The sequence below is a fragment of the Lampris incognitus genome, chromosome 10, assembly GCF_029633865.1.
Source record: "Lampris incognitus isolate fLamInc1 chromosome 10, fLamInc1.hap2, whole genome shotgun sequence".
Taxonomy (NCBI): Eukaryota; Metazoa; Chordata; class Actinopteri; order Lampriformes; family Lampridae; genus Lampris; species Lampris incognitus.
The window spans coordinates 2,030,646-2,051,546 of NC_079220.1; the positions used below are offsets into that span (position 1 = coordinate 2,030,646).

Sequence of the window (20,901 nt, forward strand, 5' to 3'; positions counted from 1 at the left end):
AGATATGTACCTTCCCCTCAGACGTGTACCTACCCCTCAGACATGTACCTACCCCTCAGACATGTACCTACCCCTCAGACAAGTACCTACCCCTCAGACGTGTACCTACCCCTCATGTACCTACCCTTCAGACATGTATCTACCCCTCAGGCATCTACCTACCCCTCATGTACCTACCCCTCAGACATGTACCTACCCCTCAGACATGTACCTACCCCTCAGACATGTACCTACCCCTCAGACAGGTAGATGGAGTGCAGGCGTCCTCTCAGAGAGTCAGTGTAGTCTTGTTTCAGAGTTTTATCAAATGACTTGTTGATCAAAGCCAACAAACGGTTGATGTCTATACTGTCCAAAGAGCTGTACCTGTGTACACACACACACACACACACACACACACACACACGGCCAGGCATACATGGACACACACAGATTTAAAAAAAAACACAACACAAAAACCTTTTACTGGTTAATTACATAGTGAGAGTGTTTATATATATATATAGCAGCAACCAATGGGAGGATAGAAAACATTTGAAAAATAACATCAGAAACATTACAACCAATGGGGAGGGACTGGGGCTCATTGTTGCTGTGCACCATAGGTAGGGGCGTGACACAGGGCAATGTAGTATTTATTGGCTGTTTTGTTCTTTGTTGTTTAGCCCCCTTGGCAGCTGATGAGTGCGTGATGCATGAAACCGGCTTGTACTGCTATGTATTTAAGTTTTTTCCCCCCTACATCTATCTCAATAGTCTGCTCCTCATTTGTTGAGCACTTTCATCAACACCATTGATGGTTTCCGGGAAAAAAACAAACGCTATATTAAATATATTAGTGCTGTCAAAATCAACATGTTAACTTTTATCAATTTGAAATAATGCGTTAAAAAAATTAACACAATTAATACAGCTGTGTTTTGTTGACTTCCTGCGGCGGCTGTTTCACAGGAAGATTGGGGGATTGGTTGTGCGCTCTCCCTCCTGCTGGTCGGCACATGGAGAGCCGGCTTTTTCCTCTTCTCGGCTCCTCGCTGGACTGTTACAGTGCATAACCTTCGTCTCAACTTTCTCACAGCAGCATGCTTTATTTGTTCCCAGCCCTCATCCCCTCGTTGAGAATATTAGATGTCCTACTATGATGTGCCATTAGAATATTAGATGTCCTACTATGATGTGTCATTAGAATATTAGATGTCCTACTATGATGTGCCATTAGGGTGCATATGGGGTTCTGTGATGTGCCATTATGAACACATAATGAACGTCAGGAATTCACCACACTTTAATTCAACTGGCACTACAACATGGAACACGTTTTTTGTTATCATTTATTTTAATACATTATTACCTTCTAAGCTGATTTTTGATGGTTTTGAAATTCAACTGGCACTTTAACACATAGGCCTGGGTTTTGTTATTGGAAACCCGAAGTTCACAGGACAGAATGTGTTCAAAGCTAAAACAACGTTATTTTAATTTTAAACAATAGTATTTCAATTTAAATATACTTATATAGAGATGTGTGTGTGTGTGTGTGTGTGTGTGTGTGTGTGTGTGTGTCTGACCTGTGGATGGGGTCTCCGTTTTTGATGAGAGTTCCAGAACCTTGAGGAAAACAGCAGGAAGAAAATATTAAGCGAAAAAATAAATCTATCAGGTGGAGAAAGAATAGAACAGACTGAGTGTCTTTGTGGTGGAATAAAAAAAACAATCCAGACTCCCACCATAATCACCACAATCAGTGGAGCTCCGCTACCGTCTTGGCCTTTTACTGGCTGACCTTTACCCTAGGACCCTAACTGTGACCCTGAGCTTGACCCTGGGTACCTCCCCCCCCCCCAAACACACAGGTGGCACACACCAATGTAGCAAATTCATGGGGGCAGCCAGGAACCGCCACAGCCAGGACATGAACCCAGGTCACCCGCACCATGGGCGACTGCGCTAACCAGTCAACTAAAGGGTCCGACCCGTTAGCCAAGGGCTAGCAAGTCTACTTATCCATGATCATTCCACTACCCCCTCTTTCGGGAAGCAGGTCCCCGCGCTTCAGCATGTCAGCTCCCTCACGCCTCTTGGTGCATGTGCTTTCGATGGCCTCACAGTCTCACCATCCCACTTCTGACACCAATGTAGCGAATTCGGGGGTCAGCTGGGAACTGCCACAGCCGGGACGCGAACCCGGGTCTCCCGCACCACAGGCAACTACATTAACCTGTTGACTAAAGGGTCCGACCCACAAGTGGGCAACTGTCTCCCCAAATCCATCGTGTATTCATAACATATTCTATTTCAGTAAGTTGACCTGAAGGCTATTGGGTGCAGTTTATATGTAAGACCGGCATCAGACCTGCAGCACTTTCTTGCTTTTTCAGCTCCAAACCAATTTTCCTGTACGCACAAGGGTCTTCAAATCATTGAACTACAGTTTCAAATGTCATCTAGACTTTTGATGTAAAAAATAATTTAACATCTCTTCTCAAGAGCTGCTAAATGAGCTTTTTTTAATGCAGGGTAGATTTCTCTGTAGTTTGGTTTTCTTTACCATCTGTCCAGCTCTTTCTGTCCATACATTAAATATACGTATCATCATTGATTTATTCCCAGACAACCTCTAGGATCATGGCTCATGATCTGCCTCACAGATCATAATATGCTGTACCAAAAACAAATTCCACCGGCCTTGGTTGTGTGGCTAATAAACTATCTATCCATCTACATATGTTGTCGTCACTCGGGATTGCTAAATTGATCACTGTCTTCTGTGCCTTGTCGACCACCACAATATCTGGTTGGTTAGCCACCACCTGCTTGCAGTCTGGAACTTGAGAAGTCCCACACGATCTTAGCTTTGCCATTCTCAACCACCTTTGGCACCATTTCTCATTTAGACTTGGGGACTTCCAGTCTGTATTCAGTACACTATCCCAGCTACTTGGTTATGCCTTTCAGTGTACGCTTTCCCAGCTAGCATTTTACACCCTGCTACTAAGTGCTGGACTGTCTCAGAGGTGTCGTTGTACAGCCTGCATCTTGGGTCTTTTCTGGTGTGGTAGACCCCTGCCTCAATCGATTTGGTCCCAAGTGCCTGTTCTTTGGCTGCTATGATCAGAGCCTCTGTGCTGTCCTTCAGTCCAGTGTTTTCTAGCCACTGGTAGGATTTCTTGGTATCAGCCACATCTTTTCTGTCAATGGTACATCCCATGGAGGGGCTTGATCTTCCATGATACCTCCTCTTCTTCTTCCTCCCCACTCTGTCTTCTGCTGCCCGAGATACTCACTCAGCAGTTCATCCTGGGGGCCCCTCTTTCTTATGTACTTGTGGATGTTCCTTGTTTCATTCTGGATACTGGCTCTGACACTCAGTAACCCTCGGTCCCAATCTTTTCGCTTATCGTTCAGTCTCAGGCTGCAGGATTTCAGGTGGAACCCTCTGTGTATTGTGAGGAGTTTCTGTGTCCTGCTATATGTGGCCTTTATCTCCTCCTTGGGCTACCTTAATATTCCAGCTTGGTATCTGATGACTGGTAGGTCATATGTGTTGATGGCTTGCATCTTATTCTTCCCATTGAGCTTGCTCTTCAGGACCTGCCTCACTCTCTGGGGGTATTTTGCTGTAGCTGACTTCTTTATTGTCTCCTCATGGTTTCCTTTCGCCTGTGGAATACCCAGGTAGGTACTTGTATCTGTCCTGTATGTCTGTTATCCAGCCATCGGTAATTCAATCCCTTCAGTCCTCACCACCTTTCCTCTTTTTGCCACCATTTGACCGCACTCATCCAACTCAACGCAGCAGTGGAAATCAACACTAGGGGCCAACTCACAGAGGTAGACAATCACAGAGGTAACTATCAAATTTGGCATATACAAACCCTAATTCAAGGAATTTAGGGATTTCATCATCTACAGTCCATAATATCATCAAAAGATTCAGAGAATCCAGAGAAATCTCTGCATGTAAGCAGCAAGGCCGAAAACCAACATTGAATGCTGGTGACCTTCGATCCCTCAGGCGGCACTGCATTAAAAACCGACATCATTGTGTAAAGGATATGACCACGTGGGCTCAGGAACACTTGGGAAAACCATCGTCAGTTAACACGGTTCGTCGCTACATCTACAATTGCAAGTTAAAACTCTACCATGCAAAGTGAAAGCCATACATCAACAACACCCAGAAACGCCGCCGGCTTCTATGGGCCAGAGCTCCCCTGAGATGGACTGACGCAAAGTGGACAAGTGTGCTGTGGTCTGACGAGTCCACGTTTCACATTGTTTTTGGAAATCATGGACGTCGTGTCCTCCGGGCTAAAGAGGAAAAGGACTGTCCAGATTGTTATCAGCGCAGAGTCCAAAAGCCAGCATCTGTGCTGGTATGGGGGGTGTTAGTGCCCATGGCATCATAGGTAACTTGCACATCTGTGAAGGCACCATTAATGCTGAAAGGTACATAGAGTTTTTGGAGCAACATATGCTGCCATCCAAGCGATGTCTTTTTCAGGGACGTCCCTGCTTATTTCAGCAAGACAATGCCAAGCCACATTCTGCAGGTGTTACACCAGCGGGGCTTCGTAGTAAAAGAGTGCGGGTACTGGACTGGCCTGCCTGCAGTCCAGACCTGTCTCCCATTGAACATGTGTGGTGCATCATGAAGCACACAATACGACAACGGAGACCCCGGACTGTTGAGCAACTGAAGTCGTACATCAGCAAGAATGGGAAAGAATTCCACCTACAAAGCTTCAACAAGTAGTGTCCTCAGTTCCCAAACGCTTATGGAGTGTTGTTAAAAGGAAAGGTGGTGTAACACAGTGGTGAACAAGCCCCTGTCCCAGCTTCTTTGGAACGTGTTGCAGGCATCAAATTCAAAATAAGTGAATATTTGCAAAAAAAACAATAAAGTTTATCAGTTTGAACATTAAATATGTTGTTTTTGTAGTGTATTCAATTGAATATAGGTCGAAAAGGATTGGCAAATCATTGTATTCTGTTTTTATTTATGTTTTACACAACGTCCCAACTTCATTGGAATTGGGGTTTGTACCAAGGTGATGCAATATCCCCACTGCTGTTCTGCATAGGCCTCAACCCCCTCAGTCAGATTATCACAAAGAGTGGATATGGATACAGGTTCAGAAGAGGAGTTACCATTAGCCACCTCCTATACATGGATGACATCAAGCTGTATGATGCCAGGAATGAGTGAGACATCAATATCCACTACAGCAGAACCTGCAGCCACAGACCAATATGAACATTTTTTTAACAGAGGGCTTCCAGATAGACCAGAGTGAGTTTGTGTGTGTGTGTGTGTGATTGTGTGTGTGTGTGATTTTCAGAGAGAGACAGAGAGAGAGACAGAGAGAGAGACAGAGAGAGAGAGAGAGACAGAGAGAGAGATACCTTTATGGCTGAACAGCTCTGTCAGCAGGGTGTTGGCAGATGTAATGACAGCAGTAGATTCTGTTGGCAGCTGGTTCAGCAGCCGCGCAATGACCCCGATTCTCCTCCTCTCTGCCGGGCTCAACCAGGATGCACTGGACAACATTGGCAGGTCGCCAGGCAATGACACCGAACCCAGAACCTGGAACAAAAGGAAGGATGGAACACTGAACACTACCGCCCTTGATCCATCGTATCTGTACTACATCTGTCTTGTCTTAATATTGTACCCAGTGTTTGTAGGCAGTGTGTGTGTTGTGCTGCTTCCATAGACATTGTGTGTCAGTGTGTATATATAGAGAGAGTGTGTGTAGACAGTTTACATAGAGGGAATGAAGAAAAGCGTGATAAAAATTACAAAAATTCAAATCCCTCAATTCAGTCAGGAAGAGGAAATTAAGTTAGAAATGAAGTAGTGATATTTTGTGTAATGGAGGGCAACGAGTCCAACCTCCACAGACTGATGTTAGAACGCCTAATAAGGCTTTTTAGTAACCACTTTGCTGTTGTTTTTAAATCGTTGCACAATATTTCTATTTTTTTATGGATTCCCCCCCCTTCTTCTCCCCAAATGTACTTGGCTAATTACCCTATTTTCTGTGCTGTCCCGGTCGCTGCTCCACCCCCTCTGCTGATCCGGGGAGGGCTGCAGACTACCACATGTCTCCTCCAATACATGTGGAGTCACCAGCCACTTCTTTTCACCTGACAGTGAGGAGTTTCACCAGGGGGACGTAGCGCGTGGGAGGATCACGCTATTCCCCCCAGTTCCCCCTCTCCCCTGAACAGGCGCCCCGACTAACCAGAGGAGGCACTAGTACAGCAACCAGGACCCATACATCTGTGTAATAATATCTGTGTAAACGAGGGGTTGAAGTGTAGATGGAGTTGTGGTTAAGCTGAGCTGGACAATGCCATGCCTTGTGGTTGTGGTTGCGGAGGCCTCCGGCGCTGTTGAGGAACATGACTTTGTGGGGCTGCAGGGCTCTGCAGACAGCTGCCGTCACCTCCAGCGGGTCCAGTGGCACCGAGCAGCCGTCACGGTCTCGGCCCACCGGACAAATAAGCGGGATGACGCCACAGTCCAGACTCCACTGGAGGAGACCGGTGTCCACGGCAACAGAGGGAGAAGCACTGCTGATGGAGGAGGAGAGAATCTATTTTAATGTAAAGAACTTTGAGCCTCATTTTATTTGATTTTTCTACTTGGCCAATCACCCCACTCTTCCGAGCCGTCCCGGTCTCTGCTCCACCCCCTCCGCCGACCTGGGGAGGGCTGCAGACTACCACATGTCTCCTCCGATACATGTGGAGTCACCAGCTGCTTCTTTTCACCTGACAGTGAGGAGTTTCACCAGGGGGACGTGGGAGGATCACGCTATTCCCCGCAGTTCCCCCTCCCCCCTGAACAGGTGCCCCGACCGACCAGAGGAGGCGCTAGTGCAGCGACCAGGACACATACCCACATCCGGCTTCCCACCTGCAGACACGGCCAATTGTGTCTGTAGGGACGCTCGACCAATCCGGAGATAACACGGGGATTCGAACCACCGATCCCTTCGATGGTAGGCAACGGAATAGACCGCTACGCCACCCGGACGTCCATCTTTTAATAGTAGAAATGGCTTTGTAACCCTTTCCAAACTTTCTTCAACTTTTTTTGACCTTTCCAGACTGATATATCTCAATGAATTTTTTTCTCATCTCTTCTGGAATTTCTTTTGATCGCGGCCCAGTGTGCTGCTTGCTGAGACCCTGTAGTCTACTTCACATTGATGGTGAGGTTCTCTATAAGTCATGTTTAGATTCAATGGGGCAGGAAGTAGTCAAGCCTGGGTGTGTCTGCTCTAATTTAACCACATGAGCAATTACATTTGGTTAACTGGTTGGCATGGGGGTGCAGTGGTTAGCACGGTCGCCTCACAGCAAGAAGGTCCTGGGTTCGAGCCCCGGGGTAGGCCAACCTTGGGGGTCGTCCCGGGTCGTCCTCTGTGTGGAGTTTGCATGTTCTCCCCGTGTCTACGTGGGTTTCCTCCGGGTGCTCCGGTTTCCTCCCACAGTCCAAAGACATGTAGGTCAGGTGAATCAGCTGTACTAAATTGTCCCTAGGTATGAACCTGTGTGTGTGTGTGTGTGTGATGGCCTGGTGGCCTGTCCAGGGTGTCTCCCCGCCTGCCGCCCAATGATTGCTGGGATAGGCTCCAGCATCCCCACAACCCTGAGAGCAGGATAAGCGGTTTGGATAATGGATGCATGGATGGATGGTTGAGTAACTAAGGGGGCAATTACCTTTTCACAGCACTGTGTCTATCTATCTATCTATCTATCTATCTATCTATCTATCTATCTATCTATCTATCTATCTATCTATCTATCTATCTATCTATCTGCCAGTTCGTCTGTCTGTCTATCCATCATCCATTTGTCTTTACCTGTTCGTGTATGGGGGGTCCTGCAAGCGCAGCAGGGCCTCAGCAGAAAAGAAGGGCAGCACAGTGGCAGAGTGCTGCTGCAGAGCCTGAGTCAGCAGCTGGCTCTGCTTCACCAGATGACCTCTGACCTTCTCACTGCAGCTGTCCGACTCTGCCTCCAACACAGCCATAACCACCACCGGCTTCATATCCATCCGCTGCAGAAAGGAGAGCCCAAATGCCAAGCTCTGCACCATCTCCCTGCTCTGGAAAACTGACTTGTCCACCTGCAAACATACAGACACACACACACACACACACACACACACACACACAGGAAAGGACACATTAGTCAGCCATCAGAATCAGAAACACTTTGTCATTTCATGCACTTGCACACATGAAATGAAATGAAACATCATTTCCCCCAGACCACAGCAGTGCAACACAAAGACAAAAACACATCCAAAAACTACAGGAACACACATATCCAAACTAACAAACATATCCAAACTAACACACATGTCCAAACTAACACACATATCCAAACTAACACATATACCCAAACTAAACAAAAAATAAATCACTGTCTAGGAGAACGAACGCCAGCCAGGATGACTGTCGGAACTGCCGGTCTGCATGGGCTAGCAGTTAGCTTAGCCTGCCCCACTTCAGCGTCCTGTCAGACCGCCCTTGGTGTTTCCTCTTCAGGCACAGCTCCAGGCGGGGTCATGGTCCTTGGGCCCACAGGATGCAGCAGACCAGGCTCTCCCAGCCGATCCAGCGCTAGCTCTCGCAGCCATCAAACTAAGACAAACTTAGACGCAGACGTGGACAAAGACCCTGCATGGACGGTACTGGGTGAGGCCGCCACAAATGTGAATTCGTGCCGACATCTTCCCACACCGGTGCTGGGTAAGGCCGCTGCAAACGTGAATTTGCGCCACCATCTTCCTACAGCAGAAGCGGAAATATCAGGCAGTAAGATCACATTTGCTAGGATTAGATCTGATTAAGACACATGAGCTAACTGACAGGTAACCAAGGTGAAAATTGCCCGCTGAATGACACGTTAAAAACACTGACAGGTAAAAGGTCTTGTGATTGGATGGATGGATGGTTGGTAGGCGGACTGACTGTTTATTAATCCCCAGATGTGTCAAATGTATATTAATTTTGAAGACCATCCATTAACCAGAGGGCCGAGCTTAACGCCTTCCTAAAGACAGCATCCCCCCTGCTGAATGTCATAGAACTACTACCATGACGACTACTGCTACTACTACTACTAAACTACTTCCGGCTGCTCCCGTTAGGGGGCGCCACAGCGGATCATCCGTTTCCATCTCTTCCTGTCCTCTGCATCTTCCTGTCACACCAGCCACCTGCATGTCCTCCCTCACCACATCCATTAACCTCCTCTTTGGCCTTCATCATACCCAGCATCTCTCCTCCACATATGTCCAAATCATCTCAATCTTGCCTCCAAATCGTCCAACCTGACCTGCTCCTCTAATATAGTCGTTCCTAATCCTGTCCTTCTTCATCACTCCCAATGAAAATCTTATCTTCAACTCTGCCACCTCCAGCTGCGCCTCCTGTCTTTTCACATGTATTGTTAGTCAATGTATAGAAGTTATATGGGTTTTGACTGCTATGTTTTAGTTCTGAGAGCACGCGTAGTATAAGCGATTGGTCCACAGAGTTGGTATCGGTTCCATACCGTGTCGTTTGGCTGGAGAAATTATAAAGAAGTCAACAGAACCCAATTGTAATCTGAGTGGCTGATCTTCGCCCCAGAGACTGTGAAGAAGACGATATATATAGTGTCGAACTTTAGGATTACAGACTGGTGGCAGCTAGGTTTTGTTCTGGTTATTTCTCATCTATCTATGGCCAAGGTAAAACTACATACCTGGTGGATCCAGTGAGCCACGCTGCTATGTGGTGCGTGAACTGGTGCAAAGGTTCGTGGCTGAAGTGTCAACATTAGCCAGGAGAATAAATTTGCGAATTGCGTCGTTGTTTTGAAGTTCAATTATATAGTATGTAGCTCGGCTAACAAGATGTCATTTGCAGCGGACTTACAGCCCAAGGATGTACCGTTGCCTGTGGATAAGGTAGACGAGGGTGACGGTAATATTACGAGGGTTATTCACTACAGACTTTAACTCCCTCTGTGTTTCCACGGAGGTGACAAAGACAAGGACAGTTTTCCTTTCTGGAAAGCTAGATTGGAGCCTGCTGTGAATTCTTGTGCTGATGCACAAGGGGGAAATTTTGCTTCCATTCTACCTACCAGACGAAGTAGTGATGCATTGGCATATTGGCTCGCTCTCACACCAGCAGTGCAGCAACATTATGATCAAAGTGTAGCTAAGAGGAATAACGCTTTCAGTAGGAAACAATTTTTGCTACACTTTCAAACTTTTGTGATTGCAAGGCCACGCATGCCTAAGGGGCCATTAGAAGTCTTTGCAGCTGAAAAGTCCACGGTGGTGTAGCGGTCTAAGCATCAGCTTTGTGTTGATGCAGTTGCCCACTGGGGTTCGCGCCTCGGTCTTGTCAGATCCGATTATGGCTGGACTCGATGAAGCAGCAATAATTGGCAACGCTGTCTTCGGGAGGGGGGCGGAGTCGGCTTGTGTTCGTCACATGAATAAGTCTCTGGCTGTGTTGGAAAAAGCAGTGGTTCGGCCTGGATTCGCCTTGCGTCTCCTTCGAGACTGCCGGCCGGAGAGATGCAGTTGACGAACGCATGCAGTACAAGGGTAGGTGTTTGAACTAAAATAGGGATCGATTGGCCACTAAATTGGGAGGAAAAGGGAAAAATCAGAAATAAATTTATAGAAGAAGTCTTTGCAGCTGAGATCACAAGACTGGTGTTGGAAGCTTTTCCAGACTATGGTGTGCCTGCAATTGCTATGGAAACATTAAGAAGATTTGTTGCTGGTCTGGAGCCATCTATTCTAGCAAAAGGCCATGAGCATGGAGCTACCACCTTAGAGGAGGCTTTATCCACTGCAAGCAAATGGGACACACACAGAAGGCTCCGACACTGGCTGCCCCAACCAGCATACAACTATCAAGCATGTCCATTGCCCCCTCCTCGGGTGAGGTCACTGCAGCCATGGTGTCCTCAAAACACAGTGCATCAGGCCAGTCTCCTGAAATCTTGCAGGCAGTGAAGGAACTACCTGCTGATCTCAAGGCCCTGAAAGTGGAAGTGACTCAGCTAAAACAGTTACAGCCCTAGTGTACGCAACCCTTCTCATCGAGACATGCATAGACACAGCCACTACTCACCTGACTGCGCCCGTGTAGAGAGGGGCAGGGACAGTTATCGCCAGTCTCCAGATCCATCTCCTGAGAGGTATGCTCACACTTCATACAGCCGCCATAGAACACTACCACCAGGCGACCATGCACAGCGCAGTTACTCCTCGGGTCAAAGAAAACAGTGATACTCACCCACACCTCCATCTTCCCTGTGATGTCTGTATGGTTCCCCTGGTGGTTATGACCTTGTCCAACACTCTAGTCCTCATTGTTGCCGCAGCTCCAGTCTTGGCGACAGATACACTGACCAGTGTGAGTCACGTGGGTGATCCAGAGGGTCCGGACCTGAAAGGGCTGAGTACAGATATGGGAGAGACAGACGATCAGCATCCAGAGACCATGAGCACGCAGTGTGTAAGTTTTGAAGAGGAGGACTTTTATCAGGGAAAGGCATGGTAGCAGTTACTATGAAGTATCCCCTTCTCCAGAGAACCAGGCCCCTAAGACTTTATAATCAAATACCCTACATGACAGCCCTACATCATATGTGTTTGCTGTCATTGAGAACACTGCTGTTAAAACTTTTCTTGACTGTCATTGAGAACACCGCTGATAAAGCTTTTCTTGACACAGGATCTGGAATTTCGTTGATCAATGAAGCTCTGCGGATATCAATACCTGATCTACAGATAACACCCATTCAAAAGCCATATGTACAAGGCGTCTGGGTTGATGTGGTGGTCTATTCCATTGCCTACCAACACAGGAATCGCCAGTTTGAACCCCCCTGCTACCTCCAGCTTGGCTTGGCGTCCCTACAGACACAACTGGCCGTGTCTGTGGGTGGGAAGCTTGATGTGGGTATATGTGCTGGTCACTGCACTAGCGCCTCCTCTGGTCGGTCGGGGTGCCTATTCGGGGGGGGGGGGACTGGGGAGAATAGCGTGACCTCCCGCACGCTACATCCCCCTGGTGAAACTCCTCACTGTCAGGTGAAAAGAAGCGGCTGGTGACTCCACATGTATCAGAGGAGGCATGTGATAGTCTGCAGCCCTCCCCGGCTCGGCAGAGGGGGTGGAGCAGTGACCGGGACAGCTCTGAAAGTCGGGTAATTGGACAAGTACAATTAGGGAGAAAAAGGGGGGAAAATCCAAAAGTCATATGTACTGGCAAGGTCAGTGACAGGTGATCCTCTTGTTACACTTGGTATGTTCCCCATCGCCATCTCACTAGGGGATGAGTGTGTCACACATAATGTCCAGGTAGTGAAGCATGCTATTCAATCAGTGATTCTTGGATGGGACTTTTTGCAGAAACATCATGTAGTCATTGACCTGAGAGAGAATCACCTGAAACTCTGGAATTGGACAGTTCCTCTGCTCCGCTCCACATAGATTGCCCCTCTCAAGAGAACGCTGTGTCATTAGTGCCTGTGACTATTCCTGCCATGTCGCAAATGAACGTGTTAGTCAAGATCCGATCTGCCACAGGTGAACTATATCAAACCCCTAATTACACAGGCATCTTGGAACCTGATCCCTTCAACTTGCCAGGCCTCTTAGTGGCATGCACATTGACCCCTATCAAGAAAAGCATCGCTTGTGTTCGTGTGATGAACCCCACCAATGACGATTGTCATGTGCCATGTGACAAGAATAGGGGAATTTCACTCTGTTGTAAATCAGTGTGGGGAAGAATTCTCAGTTGTCGGGTCAACAGTAGCTGAAACAGGCACAGCCTCAGTCATACCCCAATGTTGACCTCAGCCAGGCAGCACTGGACCATGAACAATGGGGTCAGCTGGAGAGTTTTATTAGAAAATACTCTATGTCTTCAGTGCTAATGAGCGAGACTATGATCAAGTCAGACACTGTATTAGGACAGGTGATGTACAGCCCATCAAGCAGCGAGCCTACAGAGCATTACCCAACATCCGAGCTGAAATAGACAGGCAGGTTCAGGAGCTACTTGACAATGACATCATCGAAGAGAGCTTGAGCCCATGGTCTTTGCCTGTCATTTTGGTGAAGAAAAAGGATGGCAGTTATCGTTTTGTATCGATTTCAGGAAACTGAATGCCGTCACTGTGAAAGATTCATATCTCTTGCCACGCCCAGGAAATGCCTTAGATAGCTTGTCGGGCTCACGTTGGTTGAGCACCATGGATCTGTCCAGTGGCTACTGGCAAGTGGGACCGGAATCCAAGGACAAACAGAAAACTGCATTCACCACTGGAAGCACTTTATACTAGCTTAAAGTCATGCCGATGGTACTGACGAATGCAACCCCGATGTTTCACAGATTGATGGAGTTGGTGCTTGGTGACCTCCACTGGAAAGCGTGTTTCATTACCTGGACGATGTGCTCATCTTTAGCCGAACCTTCCTTGACCACCTGGAAAGCCTTGAAGAAGTCTTCAGTCATTTCCGTTCCGCTGGCCTCAAGCTGAAAGCCACCGAATGCCACTTTGCAGCCAAGTACCTTCAGCCTTGAAGTATGCCCTCACTAATCCCCCTGTAGTGGCTCATCCCATCTCCTCTCAGCCATTCCTGCTATACACTGATGCATCCCAGGAGTCCGTGGGAAGCATGCTGGATCAAATTCAAAACCACAGAGAGTGAGTTATAGCATATGCGAGTTGCACCTTGACTCCATCACAGCGAAAATGGTCTACATATGATCATGAGTTGTGGGGTACTGTGTGGTCAGTGAAGCATTCTGTCTGAGGTAAATTGGTCAAGATCATCACCGACCATAAGCCGCTACTAAATCTGAGGAGAACACCAGCGACCTCTGACGGGCAGACATGGACGATGGAGACTGTAGCTCAATGTGTATGACTACACCATCATTCACAGGGAAGGAAAACAGCATGCCAATGCAGATGCCATGTCCAGACGGCCTAATTCAGACACATGATTGAACGCAGTTCAGTGTGTATTATCCGCTTCTACTACTAGTACTGGTGACATCTACTGGTGAGAACTCATAACACCAGAACAGTTCCAGATACCTGCCCCGCACTTTCAATTAGGGATGTCCCGAGCCAATCCACGGCATCGGTGTCGGATCGATACTGGTCCAGAATGCCGGATCAGATATCGGAGGGGAGAGAAAAAAAGATCCGATACCTATCCGATACAAATCATGGGGAAATCTTGCTTAAACCATCACCTAAATGCTTGTATATGATATCTTCTTCTTCGTAGTCTTCTTTCTGGCTTTCTTCTTCATATTTGTACTTCCTGTGCTGCGCACCTCCGGTTAAGTGGCGCAGCGTGTCAAGGGATAACAGCAGCAGTAGCCAGTTACTGGAGGGGTGGCAGCGCTGTTGGTCAGTTTAACACCACAAATTTAATTAAGCATTTGGAAGAAGAAAAAAAACATCACATGGAACAACACCAGGAATTTCTGCATGCAACGGCTGCAAAGAAAAGCAAAACGCCCAAAAAGCAGACACTGATGGAATCAATAAAAAGACGAGAGAAACTGCTCCCAGACAGCAACTTGGCGAAATCGATAACGGAGAAACTAGTTCAGCTTATTGTCCTGGACAACCAACCCCTTTCGGAGATGGAAAATGTGGGGTTTCGATGCTTAATTGAGCACCTCGAGCCTCGCTACACTTTGCCCAGTCGCCATGAGATAATGGAAAAGGCCATCCCTCGTATGCACAACGAAGTTTGCAATTTTCTCTCCAAGAATGCAGGCGCGGTTAGTTTCACAACTGACATCTGGAGCTCAGACGTGAGTCCAATGTCCTTGTTGAGTCTGACCACGCACTGGATAGACTCGGCTTTTACCTTTAAAAAAGCGGTGTTGCATGTTTCGTGGCTCACACAGGGGAATCCATTACGGCAGCCATTGAGGAAATGCTGCGTGAATAAAAACAAAGTGGGTGTAGTTTTAAGGGATAATGCACAAAATATGAAGAAGGCATCAAGCTGGCGTGGCGGGTTTAGGATGCTTTGCGCACACATTGCAGCTGTGCGTGAGTGACTGTTGTCGCAGGGCAGTGTAAGTGATGCAATGGCCAACGGGAGAAAAATAGGCCACTTCAACACTCACCCCTTGCTTACCCACGGTTAGAAGACATCCATCCATCCATCTATTATCCGAACCGTTTATCCTGCTGTCAGGGTCGCAGGGATGCTGCAGCCTATCCCAGCAGTCATTGGGCGGCAGGTGGGGGGACAACACCCTGGACAGGCCACCAGATAATCACACAGGGCCGACACACACACACACACACACACACACACACAAATCCATACTTAGGGGCAATTTAGTACAGCCATTCACCTGACATACATGTGTTTGGACTGAGGGAGGAAACTGGAGCACCTGGAGGAAACCCACGCAGACACGGGGAGAACATGCAAACTCCACACAGAGGACGACCCGGGACGACCCCTCAAGGTTGGACTACCCCGGGGCTCGAACCCAGGACCTTCTTGCTGTGAGGCAACCGCGATAACCCCTGCACCACTGTGCCACCAGAAGACATCCAAGTAGAGATAAACATGCAGCCTAAAGGTCTGCACCAGGACGTCCAAACTAGGTGGAACAGCACTCAGTACATGACTGAAAGCCGCACTGCACAGAAGCGGCCATGGTGTGCGTATATGGCTGAATGTGACCTGCTGGCCACACTAACAGCAAACCAGCGGGGCCTACTGGAGAAGGCTTCCACGGTTCTGGTACCTTCTGAGGAGATGACAAGGAAGGCGAGTGCCTCCTCCGCATCTGTAGCTGATGTCCTCTGCATTGCGTGTGTCCTGAAACGTGTTCTCAGTCAGGAAAGGAGGCTGACCAGGGGATTAGGACCATGAAAAGTGCCCTCCTTGACGCAGTCAACAGACGTTTTAATGACGTGGAATCTGAGTCATTATACTCAGTTGCAACTCTGCTGGATCCACGTTACAAAGACAGGGGAGGGAATTTTTATTAGCTTAATCTGATTAAACGTTGTGTGTGTGTGTGTGTGTGTGTGTGTGTGTGTGTGTGTGTATGAGAATGAGAGCAACAAATTCCTCACACCTTTGTATGGAATTTCTGCTACCATTTCATTATTTTCACAACTCACATATCAAGTATAAGAGCAGACAAATAACTTGACATTAAAGAAATTATTTGACTATTAATATATTTTATCATATTTGATATATTTTAAAATCTATATTTAAAAATATATTTATAATAAATAAATTAAAATATATATTTTATACGTATATTTTTAAAAATGTTATGTTATATTAATTATATATATAAATACATTTACATATATACTATATTATATATTTTTTTAAAATAAATTTTAAATATATATTTATATAGAATTAAAATATATATTTTATCATATTTGATATATTTTTATATTTTATTTTATATCATATTTGATATATTTTATCACAATTCCTCGTCCATATATCCAATTGTGTGTTGGCCCCGTGATGGCCTGGCGGCCTGTCCAGGGTGTCTCCCCACCTGCCGCCCAACGACTGCCGGGATAGACTCCGGCATCCTCGCGACCCTGAGAGCAGGATAAGCCATATGGATAATGGATGGATAGATATTTTATCATACCAGGTACTTCACCAATGCAGACACTTTGAGACTTGGAAAGGAAGCATTAATGGCAGAGGTAGGGAAGCTGGAGGAAGTGCTGAAGATTACACCTGAAACTACAGCCTGCGAGCCAGCAGACAAGACTCCATGGATGGAGGCTGCAGGCACAACTACCAGCAGCCTTGGCAGCATCTGTGATGAAATTCTGGAGGAAAGCATGGTATTACCTGGTCCTGGGACAACCACAAGTGCACAAATTCAAGTGCAGACCTACCTCAGTGAGGCAGCTATTTCACGGTCGGACAATCCCTTGCCTTGCTCGAATGCCAGCCAACCTCAACTGCCATCCTTGGCAGCCACGGCAGCTAAATGTCTCTGTGCTCCCTGCACAAGTGTAGAGAGTGAGAGGCTCTTCAGCACAGCCTCCATTATATTGATGTAAGAAGGAGCAGGCTGACGGCGGCGCCCGCTGAAAAGCTTATGTTGCTAAAGAAGAATCTGCTCCTCATGGTTATGTGAGCAAACTTCATATGTTCTCCAGCCTTGCTACAGAGAAATGGCACATGTGAAAGTTATTTTTTTTGTTTTATTTTTACAATTGTTAAAAATAAAGCAGCTAGGCCAGTAAGGTCAGTTTAAACTGTGTTTGTTAATGTTATTTATTTGGAAGTTGTGTTTTACAGTGTCATTTCCACATAGCTGCACGGTAAGGGGTAGTTTTGGATATGTTTTTTTACAATGCTGAATGCTGCTGTTTAAACCAGTTTGACTTCAAACCTGTTGGTTGCTTTAAGTACTGCAGTACATTTTGGGTTTTTTTTCTGTAGTGTTTGAATAAAGGGTGGCAGTCTTTCATAACCAACTGTTGTTGTGGATTGTATACAACTACTTACTACTATTTCCGGCTGCTCCCGTTAGGGGGCGCCACAGCAGATCATCCGTTTCCGTCTTTTCCTGTCTTCTGCATCTTCCTCTGTCACACCAGCCACCTGCATGTCCTCCCTCACCACATCCATAAACCTCCTCTTTGGCCTTCCTCTTCTCCTCTTCCCTGGCAGCTCCATATTCAGCATCCTTCTCCCAATATACCCAGCATCTCTCCTCCACACATGTCCAAACCATCTCAATCTTGTCTCTCTTGCTTTGTCTCCAAACCGTCCAACCTGAGCTGTCCCTCTAATATACTCGTTCCTAATCCTGTTCTTCTTCATCACTCCCAATGAAAATCTTATCATCTTCATCTCTGCCACCTCCAGCTCCACCTCCTGTCTTTTCGTCAGTCCCACTGTCTCCTGTCTTTTCGTCGGTGCCACTGTTGTGGACTATATACTGGGGAAGTATTTGTTTGTTCTCCATTTGAGTGAGATTTTTTTAGGTGGGTAATTGGCTATCACAAGCCAAGTGTTTCCATGTATTTCATTATTATTATGATTTGTACATGCAGGTGGCTGGCATGACAGAGGGCGATGCAGGGGACCGGAAGAGATGGAAACATTTGATCCGCTGTGGCGACCCCTAATGGGAGCAGCTGAAAATAGTAGTAGTAGTAGTAGTAGTACAAGAGTAAAACAAAATATTAAAGTGATATCGGTATCGGAAGTGAAAAAGTGGTATCGGGACACCTCTACTTTCAATCGATCTGGATGCGTTACGGAGACAACAGTATGCAGATGACTCCCTCCTGACTGTAATTGGCCTGGAAAGAAGAACACAAACAGCAGCTACTTTGGCACTTACTTGCGTCGTCGCCTCCTGACTAGATCCTTGCTTGTGTTGTATTAACTCTCAGATGTAGGTCGCTTTGGATAAAGGCATCTGCTAAATGAAAGTGTACCATTGTAACATTGTGGAAGGTTGCAGCGCTCATCTGCAACCATGAGGAAACTCTGGCATGACTCATTCATGATGAAGATGGCATGCTCTGTAGAAAATTCAAATCATCGCCGCACACAGCACCTAGCAAGTGGTGCAAGGAATGCTTGCCATGTCAAATTCAGAGTTTCCCCATCCCCTCGCGAGCGAGCCCCATTGCAGTCTATTCATGCCTCAGTGTAAGCATGTAAGCTTCCGCTTCCGGTGTGGGAAGATGGCAGCGCGAATTCACGTTTGCAGCAGCCTCACCCAGTACCGATTTAGGAAGATAGCGGCTCGAACTTAGGTTTGTGGCGGGCTCACTCAGTACCGTCCATGCAGTGTCTTTGTCTGCGTCTAAGTTTGTCTTGGTTTGATGGCTGGGAGAGCTGGCGCTGAATTGGCTGGGAGAGCTTGGTCTGCTGCATCCTGTGGGCCCAGGGTCCATGGCCCTGCCTGGAGCTGCACCCGAAGAGGAAACACCGCGGGCGGTCTGACAGGATGCTTCGGAAGCCGGGCAGGCTAAGCTAACTGCTAGCCCATGCAGACCGGCAGTTCTGACAGTCATCCTGCCGTTCGCTCTCTTGGACAGTGATTTTTTTTTTTATAAGTTGGATATACACTCACCGGCCACTTTATTAGGTACACCTTGCTTGTACCGGGTTGGACCCCCTTTTGCCTTCAGAACTGCGTTAATCCTTCGTGGCATAGATTCAACAAGGTACTGGAAACATTCCTCAGAGAGTTTGGTCCATATTTACATGATAGCATCACGCAGTTGCTGCAGATTTGTCGGCTGCACATCCATGATGCGAATCTCCCGGTCCACCACATCCCAAAGGTGCTCTATTGGATTGAGATCTGGTGACTGTGGAGGCCATTTGAGTACAGTGAACTCATTGTCATGTTCAAGAAACCAGTCTGAGATGATTCGAGCTTTATGACATGGCGCATTATCCTGCTGGAAGTAGCCATCAGAAGATGGGAACACTGTGGTCATAAAGGGATGGACATGGTCAGCAACAATACTCAGGTAGGCTGTGGCGTTGACACGATGCTCAATTGGTACTAAGGGGCCCAAAGTGTGCCAAGAAAATATCCCCAACACCATTACACCACCACCACCAGCCTGAACCGTTGATACAAGGCAGGATGGATCCATGCTTTCATGTTGTTGACGCCAAATTCTGACCCTACCATCCGAATGTCGCAGCAGAAATCGAGACTCATCAGACCAGGCAACGTTTTTCCAATCTTCTATTGTCCAATTTTGGTGAGCCTGTGCGAATTGTAGTCTCAGTTTCCTGTTCTTAGCTGACAGGAGTGGCACCCGGTGTGGTCTTCTGCTGCTGTAGCCCATCTGCCTCAAGGTTCGACGTGTTGTGCGTTCAGAGATGCTCTTCTGCATACCTCGGTTGTAATGAGTGGTTATTTGAGTTACTGTTGCCTTTCTATCAGCTCGAACCAGTCTGGCCATTCTCCTCTGACCTCTGGCATCAACAAGGCATTTTCGCCCACAGAACTGCCGCTCACTGGATATTTTCTCTTTTTCGGACCATTCTCTGTAAACCCTAGAGATGGTTGTGCGTGAAAATCCCAGTAGATCAGCAGTTTCTGAAATACTCAGACCAGCCCGTCTGGCACCAACAACCATGCCACGTTCAAAGTCACTTAAATCACCTTCTTCCCCATTCTGATGCTCGGTTTGAACTGCAGCAGATCATCTTGACCATGTCTACATGCCTAAATGCATTGAGTTGCTGCCATGTGATTGGCTGATTAGAAATTTGCGTTAACGAGCAGTTGGACAGGTGTGCCTAATAAAGTGGCCGGTGAGTGTATGTCTTTTTTTAGTTTTGGTAGTTTTTTGTAGTTTGGATATACGTATGTCGTCTTGTAGTTTGGATATGTGTTTTTGTCTTTGTGTTGCACTGCCGTTGACTGGGGAAATTATATTACGTTTCATTTCATGTACACACGTGCATGAAATAAAAAGACAAATAAATCTTCCTGATTCCTGATGCAGACCGTCCTTTCCAGAAGGTTGCTGCTGATATAACAGAGCTTCCAGACACATCACAGGGAACTCGGTTTGTGTTAGTCGTTATGGACTATTTTACGCACTATATCAATCTTTTCCCCATGAAGGATCAACGTGACACCACGGTTGCAGTGTATTTTTGAGGAGTACACTAGACACCATGGTACTCCTGAGTCCATCCACACTGACCAAGGTAGGCAGTTTGAGTTGGACTTAGTTAGACAACTGTACGGCATGCAACACCGGCAGCATATTCTAGTGAGCTGGCTGCACAGTTATCTCAGGCTTTTGGAGAAGCAGCTCAAA

At 47.0% G+C, this 20,901-nt stretch overlaps 1 protein-coding gene across 2 annotated transcripts in view; it reads right to left on the reverse strand.

The window, feature by feature from the left end:
* The window catches only part of nags (N-acetylglutamate synthase), a 34,309-nt gene that overhangs the window by 10,879 nt on the left and 2,529 nt on the right, over window positions 1-20,901 (reverse strand). Inside the window, exons 2-6 of one of the 2 annotated variants that reach the window (XM_056287696.1) lie at window positions 7,878-8,143; window positions 6,366-6,579; window positions 5,407-5,587; window positions 1,569-1,608; window positions 235-366 (exon numbers count right to left, since the gene is read on the reverse strand). In XM_056287696.1, coding sequence (XP_056143671.1) covers window positions 235-366; window positions 1,569-1,608; window positions 5,407-5,587; window positions 6,366-6,579; window positions 7,878-8,143 — 833 coding nt within the window. Of the gene's footprint in view, window positions 1-234; window positions 367-1,568; window positions 1,609-5,406; window positions 5,588-6,365; window positions 6,583-7,877; window positions 8,144-20,901 lie in introns of both variants that reach the window. The other variant, XM_056287695.1, reaches the window with a different exon arrangement.